The sequence below is a fragment of the Onychostruthus taczanowskii genome, unplaced genomic scaffold (genome assembly GCF_017590055.1).
Source record: "Onychostruthus taczanowskii isolate IOZ18803 unplaced genomic scaffold, ASM1759005v1 scaffold296, whole genome shotgun sequence".
Taxonomy (NCBI): Eukaryota; Metazoa; Chordata; class Aves; order Passeriformes; family Passeridae; genus Onychostruthus; species Onychostruthus taczanowskii.
The window spans coordinates 26559-43403 of NW_024500305.1; the positions used below are offsets into that span (position 1 = coordinate 26559).

The 16845-nt window shown below is 56.6% G+C and overlaps 1 protein-coding gene across 1 annotated transcript; it reads left to right on the forward strand.

Moving 5' to 3' along the window:
- The first annotated feature begins 423 nt into the window (after positions 1-423).
- On the forward strand, positions 424-12973 carry LOC121337873 (class I histocompatibility antigen, F10 alpha chain-like). The gene is made up of 9 exons (XM_041408239.1): positions 424-709; positions 6028-6103; positions 6723-6748; positions 10894-11166; positions 11591-11863; positions 11949-12050; positions 12149-12184; positions 12304-12336; positions 12697-12973. The coding sequence occupies exons 1-9, from the start codon at positions 634-636 to the stop codon at positions 12711-12713; spliced, it is 912 nt and encodes a 303-aa protein (XP_041264173.1). The 5' UTR covers positions 424-633; the 3' UTR covers positions 12714-12973.
- The last annotated feature ends 3872 nt before the right edge of the window (positions 12974-16845 follow it).

Consider the following 16845-nt stretch of genomic DNA (forward strand, 5'->3'; position numbering starts at 1 on the left):
TCCAGTTAGTCCCAGGATGATTACCACCAATCCCAGGGTCTCCCAGTACATCTTAATTGTGCCCTGCATGCTCACAGTTGCTCCCAGTAGCCCTCAGTGTGGTCCCAGTATATCCCAATATGATCCCTGGTGCCCCACTTCTTCTCCCAGTGGGTTCTTTCCCAGTCTGTCCCAGTCCCTCCCCAGCAGCTGCTGCTGTTTCCCAGATTCGCCCCCCTGCACCCCCTTTCCCGGGTATCCTCCTCTCCCAGCCCCTGGATCCCCCCGGGGACCCCCGGGCCCCCATTCCCGGCCAGCCCGGGGCACCTCAGCCCCAGGCCTCCCTTTGCTGGGAAGCCCGGGCTGGGCACGGGGCTCTGCGGCCGCTCTGGGATTTGTGATCAACCGGAGGAAAGGGAGAGAACAGCAGAGAGCAAGAAGGAGACTGGCAATCAGGGATCGGGGTCCCAGCGCCCGTGCAGGGTCCCAGATGGATCCCCGAGGGATCCTGAGGGGTGCCAGGAGGGGATCCAGGTGAATTCCCTGGAATTCCCCCTTTTCCCCTCCTCCTTTCCCCTCCCCCCGCGCTCCCTCGGGCACTTTCGCTTTCGAGTCTCTCGAGCTGCGCCGGAGCCGCGATCGGGGACGGCTGCGATGGCTCCAGCACTGGGTCTGGGGGTGCTCTTGGGGCTCCTGGCGCTCCTGGGGGACCCGGGGTGCGCGACCAAAGGTGAGTGGGACCCCCCGAAACCGAGAAACCCCTGAACCGCAATTCCCGGGCGCCGGGACCCCCGGAACTTCCATTTCCGGCAACCGGGAACCCCCCTGAACCCCCATTTTGGGTCCTGTGACCCCCTCAATCCCCTTCCCCAGCACCAGGACCCCCCTGAACCCCCAGTTCTGATCACTGGCACCTCCTGAACCCCCATTTCCAGCCACCCCGACCCCCCTGTACCCCCTTATCTGGCACCGGCACCCCCCTGAACCCCGAATTCCGGGAAGGAAACTTCCCCTGAACCTGCATTCCCCGGCACGCGGACCCCCTGAACCCCCATTTTGTGACCCCACTCCATCCCCTTCCCCAGCATCGAGACCCTCATGTACCCCCTTCGGCAGCACCGGGACCCCCCTGAACCGCCATTTCCCGGTGCCGGGACCCACTTGAACCCCGAATTCTGGGAAGAGAGTCCCCTGAACGCGTTCCCTCGGTCTCTTTCTCTTTCGCATCTCCCAAGCTGCGCCCCCGGGATCCGCCCGCCTCTCCCAGCCCCAGACCCCCCTTTCCCCTGACCCCAGGACCCCCTGGAGCCCCATTCCTGCCTTTCCCAGCTCCCAGACCCCACTTCCCTCAACACCGGGGACCCCTGAGCCCCCTTTTGAGGGCACAGGGACCCCCTGGATCCCACATCCCGCCTCTCCCAGTCCCTTCCTTGAACCTTGGACCCTTCCCGGCTCTCCCGGTTCCCGTTCCTGCCTCTTGGATGCCCCCAGACTACCCCAGTCTCTGCATGCCCGCAGTTCTTCACCCCCTGCTCATCCTGCAAGGGGGGTCTCAGGGGGTCCGGGAGGGTCCCAGGGGGGATTCTGGGCACTGGGACTCCCCTGAATTTGCAGTCCTGGGCACTGCTATCCCGCTGCATCCCCTTATCCAGTACCAGTCCCCCCCTTTCTCATCCATCCTTTCTTCTCTAGTCCCCAGATTCCCTTTTTCCTTGACCCTGAGACCCCCTGGACCCCAATTCCTGTTTTTCTCAGCCCCCAGGCCCCCCTTTCCTCTGCATCAAGGACCCCCAGCCTCCCATTCCAAGGTCCTCCCACCTTGTAACCTCTTTCCTTGGCACTGGGGACCCCTGGACCCCCATTCCTGAGCACGCGGACCCCCTTGAGCGCCCATTTCCAGCCACCCCGACCCCCCTGTGCCCCTTCAGCAGCACCGGGGCCCCCCTGTACCCCCTTATCTGGCACCAGGACCCCCTGAACCCCCATTTCTCATCACGGGTGCCCCTGGAGCCGCTCTTCTGGCCACTGGCACCGCCTCGAACCCTGAATTCCAGGAAGGAAACTCCCTGAACCTGCATTCCCTGGCACGGGAACCCCCTGAACCCCCATTTTGTGTCCTGTGAAGCTTCTCAATCGCCTTCCCCAGCATCGAGACCCCCCTGTACCCCCTCACCTGGCACCGGGACCCCCCTGTACCGCCATTTCTGGGCAGGAAAACCCCCCTGTACCCCCATTTCTGGTCACCCACGCCCCCGGAGCCGCCATTTCAGGTCACCGGGACACCCTCAAACCCCAAGTTCCTTGAAGGAAACTCCCCCTGAATCCACGTTCCCCGGCATGGGAACCCCCTGAACCCCTTATCTGGGACTGGGATCCCCCCGCACCCCGTCAGTGCTCTGGGACCCCCTGCACCCCCATTCCTGGCCATCCCGCCCTTCCCAGACCCCAGACCCGCCCTTTTCCTCGGCTTTTGGACCCTGAAATCTCCCAAATTTCTGCGTCCCCCCAGTTCTCCATTCCCGGCGCTTCCTGGAAGGGGTCCCATGGGGTCTCAGCGAGGATCCAGATGAATTCCCTGGAATTCCCCTTATCCCCGTCTCCCTTTCTTGTCTCCCAAGCTGCGTCCCTGGGATCCGCCCGCCTCTCCCATCCCAGCCCCCCCTTTCTGTGACCCGGGACACCCTGAACCCCCATTCCTGCCTTTCCCAGCTCCCAGACCCCACTTCCCTCAACACCGGGCACCCCTGGATCCCCTTTGGTGGGCACAGGGACCCCCTGGATCCCACATCCCGCCTCTCCCAGTCCCTTCCTTGAACCTTGGACCCTTCCCGGCTCTCCCGGTTCCCGTTCCTGCCTCTTGGATGCCCCCAGACCCCCAAGTCTCTGCGTCCCCCCAGTTCTCCACCCCCTGTGCGTCCTGCTGGGGGGGTCCTGGCAGGTCCCGGGGGTTCAGGGGAATTCCAGGGTTTGCTCTGTCCCCTCCCCCTCCCCGCGCTGTCCCAGTCACTTTGCAAGCTGCGGCACCGGGACCCCCCTGAACTGCAATTCCCGGGCACGGGGACACCCCCAAACTTCCATTTCCGAGCCAACCTCCCTTCCTGGGCATAGAGACCCCCTTGAATGTTCATTTCGGGGCACCGGGACCCCCCTGTTGTCCCTTCCCCAGCCCCGATAACCCCTGCACCCCTTACCTGGAGCCTGGAACCTCCTGAACCCCCATTCCCGGGCACGGAAACCTCCTGAAACCCCATTTCTGGGCACCGGGACCCCCCATAACCCCCATTTCTGTCCCGGAAACACATCTGAACCCCCATTTCTGGGCACTGGTAGCCTACTGCTTCTCCACGTCCGGCACCAGGACCCCCGTGAACCTCAATTTCAAGGCACCAGGACCCCCTGAACCCCAGGACCAGGGAAGGGAACCCCCCCTGAACCCCATTTCCTGAGCACCGGGACTGCACTGCATCCCCTTACACAGCACCAGGACCCCCTGAACCCTCATCCAGCTGCACCAGTAGCCCCGTGCACCTCCATATCCAGGACTGGAACCCTCCCAAGCCCTCCATTCTCACACACTGTGATCCCTCTGTATCCCCTTATCCAGCATCAATCCCCCCCGCACCCCTTTCCCGGCCTCTCCCTCTTGGAGACCCCAAACCCCGCTTTTCCTTGATCCTGGCCCCCCCCTCCTGCCTTCCCCAGCCCACACCCACCACCTTCCTCACCACCAGGGAACCGTGCACCCCCTTTCCTAGGCTCAGGGACCCCCTGGAGCCCCCATTGCCCTCATCCCCCTTTCCTGGGCACAGAGACCCCCTGGAGCCCCCATTGCTCTCACCCCCCTTTCCTGGGCTCAGGGACCCCCTGGAGCCCCCATTGCCCTCACCCCCCTTTCCTGGGCTTGGGGACCCCCTGAACCTCCGTTCCTGGGCATGGGGACCCCCAGCACCCCCTTATCCGGGACTGGGACCCCCTCCTGGACCCCCTTCACGTGTTCTGGGACCCCCTGTGCCCCTCCCCAGCCCTCCCGCCCTTTTCCTTCACCTTTGCACCCCCAGATCCCCCAAATTCCCCTGTCCCCCCCAGTTCTCCATTCCCGGCGCTTTCTTAAGTGGGTACCAGGTGGTTCTCAGAGGGCTCCAGGACGGTCGCAGCGGGGATCCAGAGAGATCCAGAGGGATTCTCCGGAATTCCCCCCTCCCCTCCCCTCCCCGCCCTTCTCGGTCCCTTTCGCTTCCGCGTGACCCCCCTGTACCCCCTTATCTGACACCGAGACCCCCCTGAACCGCAATTCCCGGGCGCCGGGACCCCCTGAACTTCCATTTCCGACATCCAGAACCCCCTAAACGTCCATTCCCTGTCAGGGGCACCACACCTAACCCCCTTTTTGTGTTCTGTGATCCCCCTCAATCCCCTTCCCCAGCACTGGGACCCCTCTGTCTCCCTTGTCTGGCACCGGGTCCCCCTGAACCCCCATTCCTGGGCAGGGAAACTCCCCCAAACTGCCATTCCCGGGCATCAGAATCCACTGAAAGCCCATTCCTGAGCACGGGGACCCCCTGAGCGCTCATTTCTGGGCAGTGGGACCCCCCTGTACCCCCTTCCCCAGCACGAGGACCCCCCTGCCGTTTCCGGGCATCGGGACCCACTTGAACCCCGAATTCCGGGAAGAGAATCCCCTGAACCCCCATTCCTGCATAGGGAAGCTCCCCTGAACCCCCAATCCTGGGCACAGGGACCCCCGTGAAGGTTCATTTCCTGGCACGGGATCCCCCTGCACCCCCTAATCTGGCATCGGGACCCACCTGAACCCCCATTCCTGGCGATCAGGATCCCTTTGAACCCCTAAACGTGGCACGGGAACCTCCCTGAACCCTCATTCCAGGGCACTGTGACACCCCTGAATTTCCATTTCCAGACACTGGGCCCCCCCCCCCCCTCCCGCACCCCCGTCAGTGCTCTGGGACCCCCTGCCCCCCTTTTCAGGCATCCCGCTTTTCCCAGACCCCAGCGCCTTTGGATCTTTCCCTTGACCTTTGGACCCCTCAGATCTCCCAACTTTTTGTGTCCCCCCGTTTTCCACTCCCACCCCTTCCCGAAACGGGGTCCCAGGGGGGTCGCAGGGGGGATCCCGAGGGATCCAGATGAATTCCCTGGAATTCCCCTTTTCCCCCGTCCCCTCCCCCCGCGTTCCCTCGGTCTCTTTCCCATCTCCCAAGCTGCGTCCCCGGGATCCGCCGGCCTCTCCCAGCCCCAGCCCCCCCTTTCCGTGACCCCGGGACCCCCTGGAGCCCCCTTCCCGGGGCACAGGGACCCCCTGGATCCCCCATCCCGCCTCTCCCAGTCCCTTCCTTGAACCTTGGACTCTTCCCGGCTCTCCCAGTTCTGGTTCCTGCCTCTTGGATGCCCCCAGACCCCCAAGTCTCTGCATCCCCCCAGTTCTGTACCCCCTGCTCATCCTGCAGGGGGGTCTCAGGGGGTCCGGGAGGGTCCCAGGGGGGATTCTGGGCACTGGGACTGCCCTGAATTTCCAGTTCTGGGCACTGGTACCCCCCTGCATCCCCTTATACAGTACCAATCCCCCCCTCCACTCCCTTTCTCATTCATCCTTCCTTTCCTAGCCCTCAGATGCCCTTTTTCCTTTTCCCTTGGACCCCCTGGACCCCCATTTCTGCTTTTCTTAGCCCCCAGCTCCCCCTTTCCTCTGCATCAAGGACCCCTGAGCCCTCCATTCCCAGGTCTGCCCACTTTGTGATCCCTTTCCTTGGCACTGGGGACCCCTGGACTCCCTTTCCTGGGATCCCCCTGGATCCCCCATCCTGCTTGCACAACCCTCTCCCCCCCACCTCCCATAACCCTGGAACCCCCTGAGCCCCCATTCCTGGACACCAGGACCCCCTGCAGGCCCTCTCCTGTCCATCCCACCTCTCCCACCCTGCACACCCTTTCCTCAGCCCCAGGATCCCCAAACCCCTTCCCAGCTCTCCCAGTTCCCCTTTCATTGATCCATGATCCCCTCAACCACCCCAAATCTCTGTGTCCCCCCAGTTCCCCACTCCTTGCGTTACCTGTACGTGGCGGTGTCAGAGCCCAGCCCGGGGGTCCCCCAGTTCATGATCACTGGGTATAGGACTCAGGTGTGCATTCACAGGGTTCCAAGGGGCTGAAATGGGAATCCATTAGGCTGGGATGAAATATCTTGTGGTCTAAGGGCTGGGATGGGATCTGTGGGGTTGGGATGTGGATCCATGGGGCTGGGATGGGATCCATGGGGCTGGAATGGGAACTGTAGGAATGGGATGGGGATCTGTGGGGCTGGGATGGGATCTGTGGGGTTGGGATGTGGATCTGTGGGGCTGGAATGGGATCTCTAGGTCTCAGGCGTGCATTCCCAGGGCTCCAAGGGGCTGAAATGGGGATCCATTAGGCTGGAATGGGATAGCTTGTGATCTATGGGGCTGGGATGGGATCAGTGGGGCTGGGTTGGGATCATGGGGTTGGGATGTGGATCTGTGGGGCTGGAATGGGATCTCTAGGTCTCAGATGTGCATTCCCAGGGCTCCAAGGGGCTGAAAATGAGGATCCGTTAGGTTGGGGTGGGAGAGCTTGTTATCCATGGGGTTGGGATGTGGATCCATGGGGCTGGGATGGGATCTGTAGGTCTCAGGTGTGGATTCACAGGGCTCTGACAGGCTGAAAATGAGCATCCATTGGGTTGTGATGGCATATCTTGTGATCCACAGGTTTGGATGTGGATCCATGGGGCTGGGTTGGGATCTGTGGGGCTGGAATCAGATCTGTGGGGCTGGGGTGAGGATCCAATGGGGCTTGGATGGGATCTGTAGGTATCAGGTGTGCATTCACAGGGCTCCAAGGGGCTGAAATGAGAATTCATTAGGCTGAGATGGAATAACTTGTGATCCATGGGGCTGGGATGGATCTGTGGGGACAGGTTGGGATCCATGGCGTCGGGATGTGGATCTGTGGGGCTGGGATGGGGATCCACGGCGTTAGGATGGGGATCCGTGGGGCTGGAATGGGATCTGTAGGGCTGGAATGGGATCTATGAGTCTGGGATTCAATCTGTGGGGCTGAAATGGGAACTGTGGGGTTGGGATAAGAACTGTAGAGCTGAGATGGGGATTCATGAGGTTGGGATGGGAACTGTGGGGCTGGGATGTGGATCCATGGGGCTGGGATGGGGATCCACGGCGTTAGGATGGGGATCCGTGGGGCTGGAATGGGATCTGTAGGGCTGGAATGGGATCTATGAGTCTGGGATTCAATTTGTGGGGCTGAAATGGGAACTGTAGGGCTGGGATGTGGATCCATGGGGCTGGGATGGGATCTGTGGGGTTGGGATGTATAGGTCTCCAAATTGGATTTACAGGGCTCTGAGGGGCAGAAATGGGGATCCATTAGGGTGGGATGGAAAATCTTGTGATCCACAGGTTGGGATATAGATCCATGGGTCTGGGATGGGATGTGTGGGGCTGGGATAGGAACTGTAGAGCTAAGATGGGCATCCATGGGGTTAGGATGGGGATCTGTGGGGCTGGGGTGAGGATCCATGGGGCTGGGATGGGATGTATGGGGACAGGTTGGGATCCATGGGGCTGGGATGGGATCTGTGGGGCCGGGGTGGGAACTGTAGGTCTGGGGTGAGGATCTATGGATGTGGATCCATGGGGCTGGAATGGGATCTGTGGGGCTGGGATGGGATCTGTAGGTCTCAGGTGTGCATTCACAGAACTCCAAGGGGCTGAAACGAGGATTCATTAGGCTGGAATGGAGACTGTAGGGCGGGGTGGGATCTGTGGGGCTGGAATGGAGACTGTAGGGCTGGAATCCATGGGATCCATGGGACAGGGATGGGATCTGGGGGCCAGGGATGGGAACTGCAGGGCTGGGGTGAAGATCCATGGGGCTGGGGTGGGATCTGTGGGGCTGGGATGGGATCTATAGGTCTCAGGTGTGCATTCACAGGGCTCCAAGGGAGCGAAATAGGGATCCATGAGGTTGGCATGGGAGAGCTTGTGATCCATGGGGCTGGGATGGGATCTGTGGGGCTGGGATGGGATCCGTGGGGTTGGGATTTGAATCCATTGGGCTGGGATGGAATCTGTGGAGCTGGGATAGGAACTGTAGGGCTAAGATGGGGGTCCATGGGGTTAGGATGGGGATGCGTGGGGCTGGGATGGAAACTGTGGAGCTGGGGTGAGGATCCATGGGACTGGGGTGGGATTTACAAGTCTCAGGTGTGGATTCACAGGGCTCCAAGGGGCTGAAATGGGGATCTGTTAGACTGGGATGGGATTTCTTGTGATCCACAGGTTGGGATGTGGGTCCATGGGGCTGGAATGTGATCTGTGGGACTGGGATTGGATCCATGTGGGTGGGATGGGATCTGTGGGGCTGGGATGGGAACTACAGGGCTAAGATGGGGATCCATAGGGTTAGGAAGGGGATCCATAGGGTGGGATGGAATCTGTGGGGCTGGAATGGGATATGTAGGGCTGGAGTGAGGATCCATGGGGCTGGGATGGGATGTGTGGGGTTGGGATAAGAACTGTAGAGCTGAGATGGGGATTCATGAGGCTGGAATGGGAACTGTGGGGCTGGGATGGGATCTATAGGTCTCCAAAGTGGATTTACAGGGCTCTGAGGGGCTGAAATGGGGATCCATTAGGGTGGGATGGAAAATCTTGTGATCCACAGGTTGGGATATAGATCCATGGGTCTGGGATGGGATGTGTGGGGATGGAATAGGAACTGTAGGGCTAAGATGGGCATCCATGGGGTTAGGATGGGGATCTGTGGGGCTGGGGTGAGGATCCATGGGGCTTGGATGGGATCTGTAGGTATCAGGTGTGCATTCACAGGGCTCCAAGGGGCTGAAATGAGAATTCGTTAGGCTGAGATGGAATAACTTGTGATCCATGGGGCTGGGATGGATCTGTGGGGACAGGTTGGGATCCATGGCGTCGGGATGTGGATCTGTGGGGCTGGAATGGGATCTATAGGTCTCCAAAGTGGATTCACAGGGCTCCAAGGGGCTGAAATGGGGATCCATGGGGCTGGGATGCAATATTCTGTGATCCACAGGTTTGGATGTCCATCCATGGGGCTGGGATGGGGATCCACGGCGTTAGGATGGGGATCCGTGGGGCTGGAATGGGATCTGTAGGGCTGGAATGGGATCTATGAGTCTGGGATTCAATCTGTGGGGCTGAAATGGGAACTGTGGGGTTGGGATAAGAACTGTAGAGCTGAGATGGGGATTCATGAGGTTGGGATGGGAACTGTGGGGCTGGGATGGGATCTGTAGGTCTCCAAAGTGGATTTACAGGGCTCTGAGGGCTGAAATGGGGATCCATTAGGGTGGGATGGAAAACCTTGTGATCCACAGGTTGGGATATAGATCCATGGGTCTGGGATGGGATGTGTGGGGCTGGGATAGGAACTGTAGAGCTACGATGGGCATCCATGGGGTTAGGATGGGGATCTGTGGGGCTGGGGTGAGGATCCATGGGGCTGGGATGGGATGTATGGGGACAGGTTGGGATCCATGGGGCTGGGATGGGATCTGTGGGGCCGGGGTGGGAACTGTAGGTCTGGGGTGAGGATCTATAGGACTCAGGTGTGCATTCACAGGGTTCCAAGGGGCTGAAATGGGAATCCATTAGGCTGGGATGAAATATGCTAAGATGGGGGTCCATGGGGTTAGGATGGGGATCCGTGGGGCTGGGATGGAAACTGTGGGGCTGGGGTGAGGATCCATGGGACTGGGGTGGGATTTATAAGTCTCAGGTGTGGATTCACAGGGCTCCAAGGGGCTGAAATGGGGATCTGTTAGACTGGGATGGGATTTCTTGTGATCCACAGGTTGGGATGTGGGTCCATGGGGCTGGAATGTGATCTGTGGGACTGGGATTGGATCCATGCAGGTGGGATGGGATCTGTGGGGCTGGGATGGGAACTACAGGGCTAAGATGGGGATCCATAGGGTTAGGAAGGGGATCTATGGGGGTGGGATGGAATCTGTGGGGCTGGAATGGGATCTATAGGTCTCAGGTGTGCATTCACAGGGCTCCAAGGAGCTGAAACGGGGATCCATTAGGCTGGGATGGGATATGTTTTGATCCACAGGTTGGGATATGGATCCATGGGATCTGTGGGGCTGGGATGGGAACTGTAGGGCTGGGATGGGATCTGTGGATCTGGGATTCAATCTGTGGGGCTGGAATGGGATCTATAGGGCTGGGGTGAGGATCCATGGGGCTGGGATGGGATGTCTGGGGTTGGGATAAGAACTGTAGAGCTGAGATGGGGATTCATGAGGCTGGAATGGGAACAGTGGGGCTGGGATAGGATCTATAGGTCTCCAAAGTAGATTTACAGGTCTCTGAGGGGCTGAAATGGGGATCCATTAGGGTGGGATGGAATATCTCGTGATCCACAGGCTAGGATATAGATCCATGGGGCTGGGATGGGATGTGTGGGGATGGGATAGGAACTGTAGGGCTAAGATAGGGATCTGTGGGGCTGGGATGGGATCTATAGGTCTCAGGTGTGCATTCACAGGGCTCCAAGGGGCTGAAACAGGGATCCATTAGGTTGGGATGGGAGAGCTTGTGATCCATGGGCCTGGGATGGGATCTGTGGGGTTGGAATGGGAACTGTAGGGCTGGGATGTGGATCCATTGGGCTGGGATGGGATCTGTGGGGCTGGGATGGGATCCATGGGGTTGGGTTGGGATCCGTGGGGTTGGGATGTGGATCCCTGGGGCTCCAAGGGGCTTGGGATGAGGCTCTGTAGGCCTCCATCAGACTCTGGGCCTCCATGGGGCTGGAATGGGGCTCTGTGGGGCTGGGACACAATTCCATGGGGCTCTGTGGGTACAATCCCCCCAGGTCTCCACGCATGGCTGCGGCTTTATGGCTGTGACCTCCTGTCCGACGGGAGCGTCCGTGGATCTGAGCGGCACAGCTACGACGGGCAGGATTTCATCTCCTTTGACCTGGCATCCGGGAGATTCGTGGCGGCCGACAGCGGTGCTGAGGTCACCAGGAGGCGCTGGGAACAGGAAGAGGTGGCTGAGGGTTTCACGAATTACCTGGGTCACGAATGCCCGGAATGGCTCCAGAAATACGTCGGGTACGGGCAGAAGGAGCTGGAGCGCAAAGGTGGGAGCAGAATTCCTATGGGAATTTGGGATTTGGGAATGGAGGACTTGGAACACCGTAATTCCAGTGGGAATTCCATGGAAATTCCTGTGGGAATTTGGGATTTGAGAATGGAGGACTTGGGAACACCCTAATTCCAGTGGGAATTCCATGGCTAGATCTTGCCCCTGTCCCATTCTAGTGGGAATTCCATGGGTACATCTCACTCTCATCCCATTCCTTTAGGAATTCCATAGTAAGATTTCACCCCCATCCCATTCCCATGGAATTCCATGGGCAGATCTCGCCCCCATCCCATTCCCTTGGAATTCCATGGGCAGATCTCATCTCCATCCCATTCCAATGGGAATTCCACGGGCAGATCTCACCCCAGTCCCATTCCCATGGAACTCCGTGCATGGATTCCACCATTATCCCATTCCAGTGCGCCCAGATGTCCATGTGTCCGGAAAAGAGGAACACGGGATGCTGATCCTCTCCTGCCACGCGTACGGATTCTATCCCAAGACCATCGTAGTCAGCTGGATGAAGGGGAATGATACCTTGGATCAGGGGCCGGAGTGGGGCGGGATCGTTCCCAACAGCGACGGCACCTTCCACACCTGGGCCAGGATCGAGGCGCTGCCGGAGAAGTGGGAACAGTACCGGTGCAGGGTGGAGCATCCTGGAATGCTGGAGCCTGGGATCTTCGCTTGGGGTGAGGCTGGGAGTGTGGGAATTGGGAATTTGGAATTCCCAAATAGGGATTCCCCTCCCCCTCCTCACTATCCTGTGTTTCCCAGAGCGAACATCTGGTGGGAATCTCACCGTGTTGGTCGCTGTGTGCGTCATCGCTGCCATCCTCATCGTCCTCATCGGATTCGGAGTCTGGAGGCTCCAGTCTGGTAACACACGGGATGGGGGTCGGGAAGGGGCACGGATCCACCCGGTGTCATTCTGGGAATCCTGTGCCACCAACGCTGATCCCACTTTGTTTCCACAGGGAGGAGGGACGGGAAAGGATACAACCCGGCAGCTGGTGAGTTCCAGTGGTGGATCCAGCTCTGGATCCCCTCTGTGCAGATCCCAGGATGGATCCTGGGGTTAATGCCTGTGTGTGATCCATGCTGGAATCTCATGGATTTTCTCTTTCTGCAGGAAAGGATGTGGGAACCAACGGCCTGAGCACAGGTAGGGAGCAGGATCGAGGTGGGATTCCAGAGGGGGATCGGGGCAGGATGGATGGACTGGGATCAGGGAGGGATTCGGGATCAGAGCGGGGTCCAGAGTGGCATTGGGTGGAATTGTAGAGTGGGATTGGGGCTGGATCCTGGAGCAGGATCAGGAGGGATGGATGGAGCAGGACTGGTGTGGGAGGAGGGATGGAGTGGGATCAAGGGTGGATTCCAGACAAGAATCAGGTGGGATGGATGGAGCAGGATTGCAGCAGGATTGGGGTGGGATCCTGCTGCCCATGGGCTCCAGCCAGGTCCATCCTGTGGAATGGGGACAGGGACAGGGTGACACCGTGACCCTCTCTCATCCCGACAGGAATCACCACCGCCTGAGCGATCCATGGAGCTGGATCCAGCCCCTTCCCTCTTCCTGGGAAAGCTGAGAGCTGCCAGCAGAGTTCATCCCCCTACTCCCACGCACCCCACTGCTCTTGCTAATGGATCTATTTCCTGTTTTGCAATGTTTTAAAGGCAAGAACCACAGATATTCGCAATGCTTCACTCTGGTGTGAAATTATCCTGCTTGGGGCAATAAATCCTGCTTGGGGCAATAAATCCTGCTTTGGGGCAATAAATCCGAGTTCCCTCCTCCAGTGTGTGGCAGTTCTTCTCTGGGAGCCAGGAACAGGAATGGGGTCACTGGGACAGAGATGGAGACACTGGGAGCAGGGATGGGGACACCAGAAACTGGGATAGGGGCAGCAGGAGCAGGATGGGGACTTGCCAGCCACACTCAGCTCCATCCCCTGGGATTAATTTCCCTCTCCATGTCCCATGTCCGAGGTGTCCCCAGGAGGGTTTGGCTGCGTCGGGCTCCTGGAAGGGCAGCGCGATGGGGGGAGGGGTCAGGCCAGGCCTTGTTGTCCCCAGAGGCCCTTGAGTGTCCCAAAATCAGGGCTCAGGATCTCGGAGGGGTTCCCTGGCCATGACCACGGCCATGACATGAGCATGAGATGGCCGTGAGAGTGACCATGAGTGACACAACCCTGAGATGACCATGACCATGGGATGACCATGACCATGGCCATCACTGTGACCATGACACAATCACAACCCTGACCATGAGATGGTTTGGACCAAGAGATGACCATGGGTTGGCCATGGCACAACCACGGCCTTGAGGTGACCCTGATGTGATTGTGGCCATGAGATGATGATGAAGTGACAATGACATGATCATGAGATGACCATTACAGTGAGGTGACCATGAGAATAAGATGATGGTGATCAGGAAATGACCATGACCATGAGATGGCCGTGACCACAAGATGATCATGACAATGGGATGACCATGAGATGACTATGACACCATCATGGCCATGAAATTATGAAGGCCTTGAGATGACCATGACTGTGACCATGACATGATCTTGACCAAGACGTGACTATGACATGACCACAACACACCATGGCTCTTATCAAGACCATGAAATGATCATGGCACAACTGTGACTGTGAGACGATTGTGATCATGAGGTGACTGTGACATGACCATGAGATGACCATGACCATAAGATGATGATGATGATGACAATAACTGTGGGAAATAAGAAAAGCCTTACAGAATAAGGACCTTTTCCACTTTTGTTCAATCCTGTTCACTTCTGTTCACCTAAAGGCACTCTGGGAAGGCTCAGCTTCAGGTCGATGGCCAGAGTGGGTTGGTGCTTACCTCGTGTGTGAGGCAGGGATTGACTGGGGAGATTCGTAGACACCACACGATCAGAGAGCTGATTGGGTAAAGGGACACGTCAATAGCTACACCACAGTGACAGGCAGCCAATGTGTGCTTAATTCAGTAAAGTTTGGGTCAAGTTTAAAGTATAAAAAGGCTTGGTTAGTTACAATAAACAATATTCTTGGAGCAAGCAAGGAGGTCCATGTGTCCTTGTTCCCCATTGCTATGCATGATCATGATATGATCATGACCATGACCATGAGATGGCTGTGACAATGACTCAGCTGTAATCCTGACATGACCATGATATGATTGTGGCCATGAGCTGACCATGAGATGACTGTGTGATGACCATGACTGTGACTATGGCCATGAGATGATCATGACCGTGAGAGGACTGTGACCGTCAGATGACCCTGACACAGCCATGAGCATGAGATGGTGACCATGAGAGGACCATGACCATGAGATGATTGTGATCAGGAGACAACCATAAACATGAGATGATGGTGATCAGGAGATGACTATGACATGACTGTGGCCATGAGTTGACCATGAGATAACCATGACCATGTCATGACCATGAGCATTTCATGACCATGACAAAGCCATAACGTGATCAAGGTCATGAGGTGACCATGACTTAACCATGGCCACGGGGTCATAAAGACCCCATGAGATGAGCTCATGATGAGCTTTTGCTCATCATAAGATGAGCAAGAGATAACCATGGCCATGATACAATAATGACCACCAGATGACCATAACAATGAGACAACCATGACCATGTGATGATTGTGACCATGAGATGGCCATGAGATAACCATGCTCATGAGATCATCATGACCATGAGATGGCCATGAGCTGACCATGATATGATTGGGAACATAAGATGAGCATGACTGAGAGGATGAGATGAGGACTGTCAGCAAATGACCATGACCATGTGATGACCATGAGATAGCTGATCATGGGATAACCATGGCCACAACCCAACCACAGCTGAGAGATGACCATGATAAGATTGTGGCAAATGAGTTGAACATGAGGTGATCATAAAATGACCATGACCATGCAATGACCCTGACTGTGAGATGACCATGAGCATGTGATGATTGTGACCAAGAGATGACCAGGAGATGATTGCAACACACCATGGCCGTCTATGATCAAGATCATGAGGTGACTGTGAGATGACCATTACAGTGAGATATCCATGAGCATAAGATGATTGTCATCAGGAAATGATCATCACCCTGAGATGGCCATGAGATGACTGTGACCATGAGATGATTGTGACCATGACATGACCACAATGCAGCCGTGGCCATGGGGTGATCAAGGCCATTAGATGACCATGACTGTGACCATAATGCAACCACAACCATGAAATGATCAAGATCATGACAAGATTTTGACCATGAGTTGATCAAGAGAGAACCATGACTATGACACAATCACAGATGTAAGATGACCATGATGTGATTGTGGCCATCAGCTGACCATGAGGCAACAATGAGATGACCATGACCATGACTGTGAGCATTTGATAACTGTAACCAAAAGATGACCATGAAATGACCACAACATATCATGGCCATGTGGTGATCAAGATGATGATGTGATAGTGAGATGACCACAATCATGACATGATTATGACCATGAGATGATCATTACAATGAGATGACCATGACCATGGAATAACCATGACTGTGACACAACCACTGCTTTGATGATGTGATTGTGGCCATGATATGACCATGAGGTGACCGAGAAATGACCATGAGATGACCATGAAACCATTATGGCCAAAGTGATCCAGACCATGAGATGACCTTGACCATGCAATGACCATGACACAACCATGACCTTGAGATGACCATGAGGTGACCATGAGATGACCATTACAGTGAGATGTCAATGAGCATGAGATAATGGGGACTGGGAGATGACCAAGCCCATAAAATGAACATGCAATGACCATGACACAACCATGAGCATGAGATGATTGAGATTAGGAGATGACCACAGTATGACCATGGCTATGAAATTATTGTGGCCACAGGGTGAGCACAACCACGAGATAATGGTGATAAAGAGACAATTATGACCACGAGATGACCATGACCATGATATGAACTTGACAGAACTATGACCATGACTGTGACCATGACCATGAGATGATGGTAATCAGAAATGAGATGACCATTATGGTGAGTTGACCATGAGCATGAGATGATGGTGATCAGGAAATGACCATGACTGTCATGGTGACACTATGACCATGATGATGACGTGACTATGATTGTGAGATGACCATGATCATGAGATATTGATACCAAGAGATGACCATGAGATTACCATGACTATGACCATGAGAGCACTATGACCTTGAGATGACCATGACACAGCTATGGCCATAAGGTGACTAAGAAATGTCCATGACTGTGACCATGACATAACAATGACTGTGAGATGACCATGGCCATGAGGAATTGTGACTAAGAAATGACCATGACATGACCATGACCATAACGTGATCTTGACCATGAGATGACCATAAGCATAAACGATGGCAATCAGGAGATGACCATCACCATGACATGACCATGACCATGAGATGATTCTGACCATGACACCACCACAGCCGTGAGATGACCGTAACACGATTATAGCCATGAGTTGACCCTGGGATGACCATGAGCTGGCCATGAGATGACCGCGACCCAGCCATGGTCTGGAGCTCCCCAGACCCCGTCACTGCCCTCCGCTCCAGGTTCATCCCGA

Excerpts from the sequence above, each read along its gene's own strand:
- LOC121337873 (XM_041408239.1), top strand. The coding sequence starts at position 634 with ATGGCTCCAGCACTGGGTCTGGGGGTGCTCTTGGGGCTCCTGGCGCTC. Across the intron at positions 6,104-6,722 it reads CCCCAGTTCATGATCACTGG|GTTTGGATGTGGATCCATGG; the intron begins GTATAGGACTCA and ends TGTGATCCACAG. Across the intron at positions 6,749-10,893 it reads ATGTGGATCCATGGGGCTGG|GTCTCCACGCATGGCTGCGG; the intron begins GTTGGGATCTGT and ends CAATCCCCCCAG.